Source organism: Drosophila gunungcola (genome assembly GCF_025200985.1).
Source record: "Drosophila gunungcola strain Sukarami chromosome 3L unlocalized genomic scaffold, Dgunungcola_SK_2 000002F, whole genome shotgun sequence".
Taxonomy (NCBI): Eukaryota; Metazoa; Arthropoda; class Insecta; order Diptera; family Drosophilidae; genus Drosophila; species Drosophila gunungcola.
The window spans coordinates 4,582,387-4,596,455 of NW_026453178.1; the positions used below are offsets into that span (position 1 = coordinate 4,582,387).

The following is a 14,069-nucleotide window of genomic DNA, read 5'->3' on the forward strand; positions in this document are numbered from 1 at the left end:
TATTCTTTTTATACCAGATGAGTAACTAAAAAAAAATTTTTTTTTACATATTTTCAGTTTTATGTTAAAATTGTAATAAGCTTCTTATTAATTTAAAAATACATTTTTTTTAGAAATTATACACCTTGTTCAATTCGCAAATTGACTTAAGCAAAAAAAGTTCTCAAAAACCAAGAATTAAAAATATCAACTGTGCTAGTATTCAAATTTCATGTATTTCAAAATGAAGCTAATGTTACCAGATCATTTAAATCCTTGATTTGCATCTGCTCACGTTTTTCCGATCATGTACTTTAATTTATTCGAAAAGGGTTGCCCGATCCCAATGTTTAATCTACCATTAAGTGATCCAATTGATTTAAGAAAGAGTGAAAGCCAAAAGTCTGTTTATTAAATATTTACAATCAGTGTTTGCTCTTCTTCTTTTTGCTCTTGTGTTTGGATCTGTCGCTCTTTTTGGACTTTTTCTTGGATTTCAATTTTGATTTCTTGGACTTTTTCGAGCTGGAGCTCTTGTGTGACTTCTTGGATTTCTTGGCCTTGCCACCAGAGGAATCGGAGAATGAAGAATCATCGCTGGAACTATTATCACTGTCCTCGCTGCTCGATATGCTCTTCTTTTCCACCCATTTTTCAGCTTTCCGCTTTTTGGGAGCATGCTGCTGCCAAAGCTGCTGTAGTTTGGCATCGATGCTGGCCTCTGCCCGATCCTCTGATGCTGCAGGTTTCTGGGGAAACGCTCCTGGCAATTTTGGTCCGTAGATATCCTCGGGCGGCACCTCAGCCATGGCTAATTCCTTATCGTTTCTCAGTCGTTCCTCTCGTGATTTGTACGAAATTTTTAACTTATTCCCCTCGATGGGAGCGAACTTGGGTGGAGCTGGCTCCTTGGGTGCTGGCTCCTCTGTTGGTTTGAACAAGGCTGCAAAGATTCCTCTGGGAGGCGAAGTGTTCCTCAGGACATTATGTGCTGCTGCTGAAGATGTCGACGCGGAGGGCAAGCCTAAAGCCTCTTGCAGGGCAGCCAATTTGTCCTGAGCTGGGTTCTCTGGTGGTTCCTCAACAGTCTCCTCCTCGTCGCTGTCATCGAAGATGCTCTTGAATAGGTCAACCTTCTCTGAAATGGGTTTGTCGCGGGATTCATCCACCGCCTGCTCCAACGGAGTTTTGGGCACAAATGTAAACTTGGAAGGCTCTTCTTTCGTAGGCGGTTTCTCTGGCTCATTAGCTACCGGAGGAGATGGAGCAGGAAGAGCTGGGGGTTCCACTACCTTCGGTTTAGGCTTTTCTATGTGCTTGGGTATAATAGAGGGTGTCTGAAAGTTTGCTTTTGTGTTTATAGACGTTTCCAGGTAATCGAAAACCGAAATCTTCGGCTTGGTCTTGAGTTCCTTTTCTGGTTCCAGCATGGCACCACCAAAGGGTTCAGCAATGTTGTACCTTTTGCAGAGCAGTGACGTGGGCTTCCACATGCTCTTCGTTCGCTCCATTACTATTTTTCGCTCCTCAGGCGTCTTTTCCTGCTCCTTGACCTTTTCCGCCTCGACATTGCCTTCCGAAATGAATCTGTCGTTCATAAGGCCAACCAACGGGCGATAGATCTTTGCTGCCTGGATGAACTCCTTTTTCTCCATTTCCCGATCCCACAGAGACAGTGTGACTGGCTGCATGCTGGCCAGCAGTTCGGTAATCTCTGTGTCATTTGTTAGCTTTGAGTCCACAAATTTTTCATAGCGCAACTGTTTGGCTTCATCGGCCAGGAATGGTTTGAAGGCGCCAGAAGATGAAGTTGAGGGAGCTAAAAAAAAAAAGAAAACGATTTTAATTATGTTTAACACAGAGTAATTACAACTTTGCATACCCAAATCCTTGGTCTTCAGGGCAGCTTTCTCTTGTATAGCTGCATTTGACTCCTTTACCTTTTAGTCAGTTCAGTTCGCTGCTCCTCGCCACTTTCAGTGATTACCCCACCCTTAGTGAATCCCTCAGTCCGGGCATTGATGCGTTCTAGCAATGATTTACCACGATCCTTGAAGGGATTCCGCTTGGGCTGTTCCTCCACTGGCGTTTCCTCTTGTTTCTGTTCTCCCAGAAGCTGCGCCCGCTGGTCGGGATTGAGATCGTGCCTGCCCAGACCCGAACGCTTATACTCCGTGGCTGTCTCAAGTTTTTTGGCTCGTTCCTTGTCCATTGGAGCAAATCGAGACCTTCGCTGTAGCCAGTTCCTGGCCTGGAAGTCTCTGGGCAAGTCAATGGCATAGGGCTTCTGAAGAGCTGCCCCCGATTTGTCCTCACTAAAGCCATCGATGACGTGGCGCTGCTGGACATGTTGCTGCTTCTTTTGCTTGGGTTTCTTGTCTGCCAGCGAGAAGTCGTAGCGGGTCATATCATCGCGGGCGTAGATGTCCTCGTCCTCCTCCTCGAAAGCTCCCACTCCAAAGGCCTGACCACGAATGGAGAGTTGCTTGCTTTTAGCCTGCTCCTCCAGCTGGCCAAAGAGATTGATGTGCTGCATGGGCTTGGCAGTGCTAGAGGCGGACTTCGATAGGACGGGATCACGGCTGAGGCCGGAGTAGCTCATGCCAAAGCGATTCTCCTTGGGCGCGTAAAAGATGGGCTCATAGTCGTCCGGCGCAAAGGTAATATCTTCGTCGTCCTCGTCCTCAGCATTGCTATCTTCTCCATTGGTCTCTTTTTGGGCTGGTAATTCCTCGACGCCGTAGTGGTCCAGCAGATACTGCTCCCTTGTGTTTCTTGCAGTGGCCTGGCGCTTCTCCTTGCGCGTTTGTCGTGGACCAACTCCTTGGCCTGGTTTCCAGCCCATGCTCTTGAGTATCCGAACAGCCACTTTGTCGCGCACCGGTCGCAGGAGTTGCTCCAGCACTGGAACACCTGGTATGGGTCCCACTCCCAACTCTGGCTGCATCAGCTTACGGCGCCGTTGCCCGGACCGTTGCTCCTGCTCATCCTCCTTGGCGAACTCATCGCGCGTCCGAATTCCCTGGGGAGCAATGCCAAACTCGCCCAGATCCTCGTTGTCCATAAAGTCCTCCGGTTTCAGCTGCACCCGCGGAGTTGCCTTCTCCGCCCGCGAGCTCTTGAAGGTCTGCGGCGTCCAGCCCTCCAGGGAGCCCACGGTGTTCCAGAAGCCAGCACTGAAGCCGCCGGTGAAGGCGCCATGGAACCTCCGCTTTCCATTTTCGTCCTTTACAACTTGGTCTTCGATGCTCACAGGCTTTTTTGCCGGCACAACATCTGTTTATGGGGTATGGAGAGGTTGTTAGTGCTGCGTTTTATTGCCGTCCATACTTACCCTTATCTAATGGCTGCAAAGGAGTTCCAAAGCGATGTAGATGCTCTTCCTCGTCCATTTTAAACCTAAAATTCCATATATTTGCAAAACAATTTGTTTGGCCTGGGCGCCAGTGTGTACACCCCCGAAAAATAATAAAACAGCTGATCGGGCTGCCCACTTAACGGTCACAATTTAACGATATACAGTGACTGCTACTTTGATATGGGTAACAAAACATATATAGTGAATAATAAATTAATAAATTACAATCTAGCAGCTGTTTTGCATTGCCCACCTAGTAGTCGCAGCTTAAAAAAGTGTTGTGACTGTTACTTTAACGAAATATTTTTTGTAAAGAGCATTTGCTTTTGTACATTAGTTATTATTAAAGCTGTAAAAAAAAAGTTTTGCATATATCCTATATATATTTTATTTCTCGTATTTTTTCAAAGTGAAAACATATTTGACCTAAGAATGGTGAAGGTGACATCCTATTTTATTTTTGAATAAATAATCTGTCACTTCTATATGTCACAATATTTTTCACAATCACTACACATGAATTTTGTCATCTCTAGTTACTTCACACGGTCACACTGAAAACATTGCAAATATTTTAGGAAAACGATTTCGTTCCAATTTAAAGCTGCCTGCAACAGAAATACAGCGCAAATGGTAAGCCTGGCGGTGAAGACAAAGAAAGGAACACCTGCCCGATTGGAAAAGCAGGTAGGCCCATCAAGTTTGGCTCTTTAAGACAGGCAGAGCTAACTGAAACTACCTGTGCTGTCTGTATGGGTGACTAATGATGTCAACATTTTCTGTTTTCTCCCTGCAAGCCGACGGCCATTTTTTGCTAGCTGAGACGTGACTGTTGGCCAAAGCAGAGCAAGTGCAGCGCAGTAAGTGGTATTGGCTTCCAGGATCAGTGACTCGCTAACTACAGCTCCACCCCCATCGAACAGCATTCATAACCATCAGTCAAAACCACATCCTCCTGGTCACACACAAGCAGCACACACACACGCGCACACACATCGAGAGCGAGATGTCCGAGAAGAACCTGAAAGTGGGCGCCCGCGTCGAGCTGACCGGCAAGGATCTGCTCGGCACGGTGGCCTACGTGGGCATGACCAGCTTCGCCGTCGGCAAGTGGGTGGGCGTCGTGCTGGACGAGCCGAAGGGCAAGAACAGCGGCTCCATCAAGGGGCAGCAGTACTTCCAGTGCGATGAGAATTGCGGCATGTTCGTGCGTCCCACGCAGCTGCGTCTGCTGGAGGCGGCTCCTGGCAGCAGGCGCAGCATCGAGGACGTCAGCGGGACCGTTCCCACGGCTGCCCAACCCACAAAGGCGCGGCTGAGCAGCTCTCGCACCTCGCTCTCCTCCAGCCGCCAATCGTTGTTGGGTTCTCGCACCCAGTTAACCGCATCTCTGAGTGAACGCACTGGCTCCAGCAGTAGCATTGGTCCCCGGAAATCGCTGGTCCCGCAAAATAGCAAGGATAAGGAAGCCTCAAGCGCTTCGTTGGCTGAGGGAGCAGCTGCAGCAGCCGGTGGCAACGGAGCCGGTTCGCATGCCTCCTCCAAGCGGGCCTCATTCGTGGAGACGGGCTTTCTAGAGATTCTCAAGCCGCAGTTTACGCCCTCGCAGCCACTGCGTTCGCCTTCCTTCACCATGCCCCTTAACACTGGCTCTGAGGACAAGACTGCCCTCTTGGAGGCGCAAAAAACAAGCGCTGAACTGCAGGCCCAGATGGCCGATCTCACCGAGAAGCTGGAAACCCTGAAGCAGCGAAGAAACGAGGACAAGGAGAGACTTCGAGAGTTCGACAAGATGAAGATTCAGTTCGAGCAGCTGCAAGAGTTTCGCACCAAGATCATGGCCGCACAGGCTTCGCTGCAAAAGGAACTGCAACGCGCCAAGCAGGAGGCCAAAGATGCGGTGGAGGCCAAGGAGCAGCATGCCCAGGAAATGGCTGATCTGTCGGACAACGTGGAGATGATCACCCTGGACAAGGAAATGGCCGAGGAAAAGGCCGACACACTGCAGCTGGAGCTGGAGTCCTCCAAGGAGCGTATTGAAGAGCTGCAAGTTGATCTGGAGCTATTGCGCTCAGAGATGCAAAATAAGGCAGAGTCTGCCATTGGCAGTATCTCAGGCGATGGCGATTCACCCGGACTCTCCACCTACGAATTTAAGCAGCTGGAGCAGCAGAATATCCGGCTGAAGGAAACGCTAGTGCGTCTGAGGGATCTCTCTGCCCATGACAAACACGACATCCAGAAGCTGAGCAAGGAGTTGGAGATGAAGCGCTCCGAGGTCGCCGAATTGGAGCGCACTAAGGAGAAGCTGAGCTCAAAGATCGATGAACTGGAGGCCACAGTGGCCGACTTGCAGGTGAACATCCTAGGATTAGTACTCCATTTATGCCCTTCTCACTGCCCGCCATCAATTGGTTTTCACACACTTGACACTCCGTTTAAAATTCCGCACGCAAATTGGCTTGCCTCAGTTTCGCTTTCTTTGCTTTGCTGCTTTTCGCCAGTTTTCGCTGTTTTTTATAAAGAAGATATCGGTTAAAAGTCAACTTTTAGAATTCCAATGTTTTAATTGAAATAATTCTATACTTAATGCTTTTTTCCTTTCGTAAATGCACTAGATAATTGCATTTAAATGAAAAGCTGTAAGATTCTTTTTAACGAATTAAAAGCATTAAGGATGAAAGAATAGATTACTTTGATAGGTGAAAATTCAAGTTTATTTTACGCGATATCTTCTGTTTACATGTGTAATATATTTTGACCAAGGTCAATCTAAAGATAAACTTTTTCATTGCCTTTCTTTTTGCCGGCCTGCCTTAAACTTAATAATTAACGGTGTCCAAGGAGGTAAATTGTGTATATTGTGAACATTTCGCCAGACAAAATTTTTAAACATTTTCCCTAACCGTTTCGCATTTGAATTAACTTAAAACGAGCAAAAAGTAATATGGTTATTTTGTGCCAGGAACAAGTCGATGCTGCACTGGGAGCCGAAGAAATGGTGGAACAACTGGCCGAGAAGAAAATGGAGCTAGAAGACAAGGTGAAGCTGCTCGAGGAGGAGATCGCCCAACTGGAGGCTCTGGAGGAGGTACACGAACAGCTGGTGGAGAGCAACCACGAGCTGGAGCTGGATCTGCGCGAGGAATTGGACCTGGCCAACGGAGCTAAGAAGGAGGTACTTCGCGAACGAGATGCAGCCATCGAGACCATCTACGATCGCGATCAGACCATCACAAAGTTCAGGGAATTGGTGCAAAAGCTGAACGACCAACTCACCGATTTGCGGGATCGTAATTCCAGCAATGAGAAGGAATCGCTGCAGGACCCCAGTTTGAAACTGGCCACCGAAACTATCGATTACAAGCAGATGTTCGCCGAGTCGAAGGCCTACACACGGGCCATCGACGTTCAATTGCGCCAGATCGAGCTCAGTCAGGCCAACGAGCATGTCCAGATGTTGACCGCTTTCATGCCGGAATCGTTCATGAGTCGCGGCGGCGATCATGACTCCATCCTGGTGGTGCTGCTCATTTCACGCATTGTCTTCAAGTGCGGCATTGTGGTTTCGCAGACGCGGGAACGTTTCCCACCCGTAGAGGCGATCACCAGGGAGGCGGTGACCCAGGGTCATGCCGTCCAGCAGTATGCCTTCAAGTGCCGCCTGCTGCACTACGTCCACAGTCTGCAGTGTGCCCTGCACCAGATCCTCTACGGACTCAATAGCTGCCAACCGGATACCCTCCTGCGAGCCGGAAGCTCACTGCCCGAAATGGTGGCCCAAGAAAAGATTGTGGATGGCATCATAGAACTGCTGAAGTCCAACCAGCTGGACGAGAACAGCACCACGGATAATATTGAGAAATGTGTGGCCTTCTTTAATGCCATGAACTCTGTCTTGTTGGCGGGCGAGCAACTCCTCAACGAGATCCAAATGATTCGTGACTGTGTGGCTTCGTTGGGAGCAGCTTGTGAGAGCATTCTCAGCGATACGGCCATCGCCAAGGCGATTATCCAGGAGGCGGGTGCCACCAGCGATTCGGTGCTGTTGATTCAGTTCCTGAACGAAAACATGGAGAGTGTGCGGCAACAGGTTAAGTTGATCAAGCGCCGTCTGCCGAGCGACCAGCACGTGATCAAGAGTGGTCTGTCGCAGCACAAGGTGGAGGCGATGCGTGCCCTGGCGCAGAACATCAGTCGCATCATGTCGGCAATGCACCAGGCCACCAAGCAATCCCTGGCCGCCATTGTCGCCACCATCGAGAGCGACAATGCTGCGGAGCACACGCTGCCCCAGGAGAAATACTGGGCCCTTCTCTCCGCATCCTGCGAGCGCATCTACGAACAGGATGACCGCGGACCAACACACAATTTCAAGGCCTTGCTGGCCCAAGCCAATTCCGATCTGCAGCACATTGCCCAGCATTTGTTGGACAAGGAGTACGAGATCATTTCGGCGGCCAACAGCGCCGGTGGTCAACAGAAATCGGGGGCACACAGCACGCCCATCACTCAGCGGGCGCAGCTGATCAAGAAACAGCTGGAGCAGAAGAATGTGCTGGCCGCCACACTGGAGAATCGCGAGGCGGACGTCAAACAACTGAAGCTGGCCGCCAAGATGAAGCAGAACGAGCTGAGCGAAATGCAGATCCGCAAGGATCTGGCCGAGAAGAAGCTGAGCGTGCTGCAGAACGAATACGAGCACGCGGTGGACAAGTGGAAGCAGCAGTACGAGGAGACGCGCCAGCAGCTGCAGCTCAAGGAGAAGGAGTTCGAGGAGACGATGGACCACCTGCAAAACGACATCGATGCGCTGGAGAGCGAGAAGAGCGACCTGCGCGACAAGTTGAAGCTAAATTCGACCACGGGCAAGGCTCCGTCCGGCTCAGATTCCCACTCCCCGCACAACATTTCGGTCGCCGGCTCCACGTCCAGTGCTCCAGGCATCACCAATGTCTGCTACTCGGCGCCAGCGGGCACTGCCCCTGTGGTGGCCGAGGAGGTAGAGCTGCTCAAGAACGCCTTCAACCAGGAGCGCCATGAGCGACTGCGTCTGCAGGCTCAGGATATGCGCGCCAAGCTGTCGCAGTTTGAGCCCCTGCATGTGCCACAGCCTCAGGATCAGCGTATCACCGCCCTGGAGTCGGAGCTGACCAGGATGAAGCACGCCTGGGTGCTGTCCCTGCTGCAGGTGCGCTCCCAGGATTCGGTGAATGCGGGAACACGCATCGATACGGTGGCCATGCAAAGGCGCCACCAGCCAGTGCCACTGAAGGGCGAGATCAGCTCGAAGGCCTCCCAGCTGGCCTCCGACATCCTGGCGGAGTATCTGCAGCGGAAGCCACATCGCGCGGCTCACGGACAGTTCGCCTCCTTTCCCACCGTCGATGTGAAGCGTGTGCTCCAGATCTGAGGGGGATGTATCAGGGCCAGGGGCAATCTGAATAGAATAGAATATGATTTGGATCGGGGACAATCTTCCCTTGCACAAGCTGCTTCCCAGAAAACACAACTCCTCAAGACTCCCTGCTCCTGTGATGAGACCCAAACATGTTAGCTAAACATAAACATAGAGCAACTGAGAAATTATAATTATACACTTAATTTATGTTTTTTGTATAAAGATTATATATTGTAATACTTCTAATTTTGTGTTTAACTCCAAAAAAGCCTGTTCTGTAACTAAACTCAAGCGAACTAATACCGGTATTATCTATGAAGTCTGTGGCAGGGGATAAACTATGTGAAAGACACAACTAAACCAGAGAAACAAATCTAATTTGCATACACGAGAATAATAAGTACATAATATACATATATATGAAGTAAATATATTTTGCTGATGTTGTATAACTTAAAACAAAAGCGACTTTTAATGGAGCTAGGTAAAGGGCAGGATAGTTTAATTGAATTTATCCAAAAGTCACTGGATGTAAAACAAATATTTTAAAATATATCAAATAATTTATTTGATATTATATATCTTAATTTGTTGTATTAGAGTAACACAACAGGAAAAAGTATCAACATTTTTTGCTTTAAATAAAGTTTAAGGGATAAACAAAAACCATCAAAATTAAAAAAAAATATATAGTTTTTATTATTAATTATACCGTTATAAAATATACTTTAAATAAGAGCTAAAAGAAATGTACAAAATTACATAACTGAATTCAAACTTAGTAATATAATTTTTCTAATATCAAGTAAATTTTCCATATTTTCCATCACTTTAAATATTTAAAACTCTCTCCCTTTGAGGTTCTCATTTCACATCATTCAAGTTAATTTCCCTAATTTAGTTTAATCACAATTTAATCAAGCTCAGTTAAATTTTCTAGATCCAAGTGGAAGACGTTTAAGCCGGGCGAAGAACCATAAACAAACATGCGATCCAAATGGATTCCACTTGCAATCCACCAGCGGAAAGAGAGCCGCGCTCTCTTAACTCCCTATCTCAATCTCTTTGACCCGCTCTCTCTCGTTTCCGTTCGCTTGCCCAACAAAAAAAAACAAATGGCAACAACAACAAAAGGCAATATGCTTCAATGCCGCTCGGTTGCAGCAACAACAATTGCTGCCAGCAGCAGCAGCAGCAGCAACAAAAAACACAAAAACAGTGTAAGCAATGACAACAACAGCTGCAATAGCAAGAAACTATTACATTAGACCATGATGGCCAAAATAGCCCTCCGCTTTACCGCTCCCTCTACCGCTGCCACCCCCACTCAACCGCCTCCTTCTGCTTGAAATGTAAATTGAAAATAATTTTCATTTTCTGGGTTTTTCCTTTGGCATCATCGCCACTGCCCTTTTGGCTGACCAGACCAAAAATTGCTGCTTCTTTTGACCCCATTCTGTGGCTTGACCTCTCAAGCTGAGCTCTTCCTAATGGAGGTGGTTTCATTTCTTTTAACTAAGATTTTAATGTTAATGTTGTTATTTTTAATATTTTTTACCTTTTTCATTAGTATCTTTAAGATTTGTTTATGAAATTTACTAGACCACAACTTTCAGAAAAACCCTGAGTTTTATATGTTATATCCTATTTGGGTATTTAAGAAATAGCCAACTAAAACGAATAAAAACATACTGATTTGATGAAACCTCGATTTTATGATATAAGCAATCCGATTATCTGCTGACCTACAACCGATAGGACAGTTTTAGCTCGACAGGTTTTTTTTTTTTTATAAACTAGTAACATATTAACTTCTTAAGTGATATTTTTTAAATTCTGGCATATTTCATAATTGAAATTTCTGACCCTTGCTTTCTATTTTTTTTTTAATATTCAAAGAACTGTTCGGGTAACATAAAAGGTAGCAGAAAAATGCTGGTTTTTTCGTTGAACAACTTAAATTAGCTCCCATTGCTGATCCGATTGCTGTACATTTTATGGAGCGGCTTCTGATGTGTGTCGCCTTGGTTCCGGAATCCGGACCCCAGCGGGCCAAAAGGCCATTCTCACGCCCAGCTCTCGGCCAGTTTCTGACCTTTTTGCGGTAGTTTGCTCGCCTGCCTTTTCGTTTATGGCCTGCCACTGGGTTTGGTAATACGCTTGCTGTTTACCTTTTGGGGCCCCAAATAAAATGTGCACGTGATGGGGGCCTGAACGCAACAGGCGGCATAAAGCCGGACTGCTCGCTCTGGTTGCACTGACCGCCAAAGTGACAGATCCTTCACCAAGTCACCAGCGTTCCACTGTCACTGACACACATATCTGGTAACGTAACTATTCTTCTCCAGCTACAGTTCCACATCCAGTTCTTTTGTCGCCGCAGAGACCAAAACTTTTGACCAGAAAAGCGCCCGGTAATGCCCCAACTTGTTGCTTTTGACTCATGCCGAGCGCTAAAAGCAACAAAATTATTGTACATATTAAAAACCTGATGTATGTGTGCACTAAATCGTTGTTAAAACGGTATATGGTATACCCTAAAAAGAAAATATATTTATTTAAGCAAGCTGATATTTGATTTAAATGTTTAACACATTTTAAGTGTAAATTAGTTAACACTTACGGTCAATAATGGGAAAAGTATCAAATCAACTCTATATGAATACATTAATATTTCACTTTCAAAATCATAAGCTTTTCAAAGTCATATTTTAAAAATTCAAATTACAATTTAATACAATTAAACAATTGATTCATTGCTATTTCTTTCATTGCTATTATTTCTGCTTACACATTTTACTCTTTAAGTCTTTCGTAAATTTTTCTTATAGAATATTTTTAAATTAAAAAAAATATTTACAATTAAGTTTTTTTTGTTGTTTGAAGTATTCTAAAGTAGCCTTAAATTTAATTCGATTCTTAGGTTTTTATGTAATTTGTTGAACTCCTTCAAGTGTAACGAACTTCATGGCCAGTGGGAATTTCTCTGTCCATTTCGATTGACTAGAAAAAAATGACACCAACATGCCAGCAAAGTTAATCAACCTCCCATAAGAGCAAAACAAAACAAAAAACACAGAAATAATTAAAGAAAAAACTGCGATACAATGCAGAGCAAGAGCAAGACCGAAACCAGTTTAGGTGGGGTACGGATTGGAGTGGTACCCGTACCCCCCTAGATGGATGGTCGGATCTCGGACTCCAACAAGAGCGAGAGTGTAAGACAATAAAGCAGCTCAAGAACACTCGATTGCAGGTGAATACCCAACAGAAAAAGTGAAGCATTGAAACCGGAGATGAAAAGAGCCACAAAGAATTCCGCACAGATGCCCCACAAATGTTCAAGGAACCTCCAAACCCCAAACGCTAAACACCAAAGCACAAACTATAGATCGATCTGCGGCGGAAGCACGGAAGTTTCCCCTGGTGGCTAGGAAAACCAGGTAAAACACAAAAAGTTAGTCACGCCTGGTTAGGCCACCATCCGAAAGCTCAATTTGGTGAATGGCCAAAACAGTAGCCCATACAGTGGCCAACATAAACAAGCGGCCACGCAACATCAGCATTATGGATGGATCTGGAGGCGGAGGCGGAGGAGGAGGAGGAGGGGCAGGAGGAGGAAGAGGAACCGAAGGTGGAGACATAGATGGCCACCAAGAACAATGGCCTGGTGTCGGTCTGAAGCTCATCTTCATCTTCATCTTCACTTGGCCCGGCCACTCGAGTGTCTTATTGTGCATGTTGTTTGCCGAGGGCGGGGTGCTGAGGGAAATGGGGCTGGGGATGGGGATGGGGATGGCAAGACTCTGGTTTGGTCTAGTACCACGCACTAGACGGCCTGACCAAGTCTATCTGCCCCTTTGAAAACATTTCCACTTTTTACACTGAAAGTAAATCAGGCCTATGGGATATGCAGATACATTCCTAAGTCTTATATTTTTTTGTTTTTGGCTTAAAGAGATTTTTTTGAACCAACAGGCAAAATAATTTTACAATAAAAAAAATATTTTAAGCGAACAAACTATTAACTATTAACTATGCAGTATTTCTTAGCTTTCTATAATGGTTCAAAATACTATTAAAAACAAAATCTTGCTGAAATTCAAACCTAAGACTGGGTTTTCTTAATATTTTTTTTAACTCGACATTAGATTCATTTTCCACAGCTTGAAAATAATTGGCAATAAATGTCTCCAAATTTAAATACTGAAATATTTATTTATTGTTAATTTTATTTCTAACAAAAAAAAACAGAAATACCTGAAACAGAAGTGTTGTGCCAAATAAATGGCTACTGACTAAAAAAAATTAATTTTCTTGATGGCAGGATTAAAAACATTAAACATTTTTATTAGTGTACATCCATTGTTATTGCCATTCTTATGTGCCCATTGTTTGTGTTCTTGCCGTATGTAAATTTTGCATTGAAATGTGTACATTCGGGTACATGTGTGTATGCACGTCGTGGTTTTTGGAGGTCCAGGTCTCTGGCCCCCCTTTCGAACCCCTCGCCAGTACAGTACCCCTGCCCTATAACGAAGCGTCACTCCGTCCAATTGTTGTTCACTTGGCCGCTTTCGTAAGTCAGCCTCAATGCAAAACAAACGGCGAAGAGCAGTCAAGCCAAGAGCTGGGAGAACAAGCCAAGCATATGTCGGCTAAGAGAAAGCGACTGCGAGGCCGAAACAACCATATGCCAGTTAATAGGGAAGTCGGAACAAGAGAGCGCTCCAATTGGAGCAGTGTTATGTGTTCACCAGGGTTGTCAAGTGAAGAGAAATCTTACAACTTAACGTTACAAAACGTTACAAAATTAAAAACAAATAATTCAGATCTATACATAACATGCAATTGTAATTGAATAGGAACGTTTTTTTTTTAAATAACTCAAATTTAATTTTAGATAAACAAAACATTATTAAAAGATTTTAAAGTAAAGTTAATGAATATAGTTGACGACAAAGCTTTACTAAAACACGACATTTTATTCGTTCAGACTTTGATTTCGTGAATAGAAAACTGGCACCTACAATGCGTGTTGACTTACGGAAGATAACTTAGGCCAAAATTAGTTATCGGTTGTCTGTACCCCCGCAGATTGCACTTTAATATCGCTATCACTGCTGCCTTGTAACCAATAATATTTCTCTACTGCAATAATCTTATCTACCAATACTGCGATTACTCGACTACTCTGCCGGGGTACTCAAGGTAACTCTCTTTTGGCCCGAAGTTTAAGAGAGCCACCGACGTTGTTGGTTGTTGTTGCCAAGATACGAGGCTTAGCCTCGTCGGCCGTCGCTTGGTTACTCATTTGTTTTGCCAATTTTC

General features: G+C 45.5%; 2 protein-coding genes across 5 annotated transcripts; one reads left to right on the forward strand and one right to left on the reverse strand.

Moving 5' to 3' along the window:
- Positions 1–357: 357 nt before the first annotated feature.
- On the reverse strand, positions 358–3,474 carry LOC128257541 (G patch domain-containing protein 1 homolog). Its single transcript, XM_052988592.1, is given in 4 exon segments — positions 358–1,798; positions 1,862–1,921; positions 1,924–3,255; positions 3,314–3,474. Coding segments are annotated over 4 exon segments (2,844 nt in total). The 5' UTR covers positions 3,372–3,474; the 3' UTR covers positions 358–404.
- Positions 3,475–3,845: 371 nt separating this feature from the next.
- On the forward strand, positions 3,846–9,202 carry LOC128257275 (dynactin subunit 1). Of its 4 annotated transcripts, none has more exons than XM_052988222.1 (4): positions 3,846–4,024; positions 4,135–4,197; positions 4,261–5,693; positions 6,303–9,202. In XM_052988222.1, the coding sequence occupies exons 3-4, from the start codon at positions 4,344–4,346 to the stop codon at positions 8,748–8,750; spliced, it is 3,798 nt and encodes a 1,265-aa protein (XP_052844182.1). In that variant the 5' UTR covers positions 3,846–4,024; positions 4,135–4,197; positions 4,261–4,343; the 3' UTR covers positions 8,751–9,202. The 4 variants fall into 4 exon arrangements, with proteins under 4 accessions (XP_052844182.1, XP_052844183.1, XP_052844186.1 ...); XM_052988226.1 differs by having other exon boundaries at positions 3,850–3,970; XM_052988223.1 differs by having other exon boundaries at positions 4,135–5,693.
- The last annotated feature ends 4,867 nt before the right edge of the window (positions 9,203–14,069 follow it).

What these genes read in the sequence shown, in the direction of transcription:
- LOC128257275 (XM_052988223.1), top strand. Translation starts at nt 4,344, where the DNA reads ATGTCCGAGAAGAACCTGAAAGTGGGCGCCCGCGTCGAGCTGACCGGC. An exon ending in CCACAGTGGCCGACTTGCAG is followed by an intron (nt 5,694 to 6,302) that starts GTGAACATCCTA and finishes ATTTTGTGCCAG; the next exon opens with GAACAAGTCGATGCTGCACT.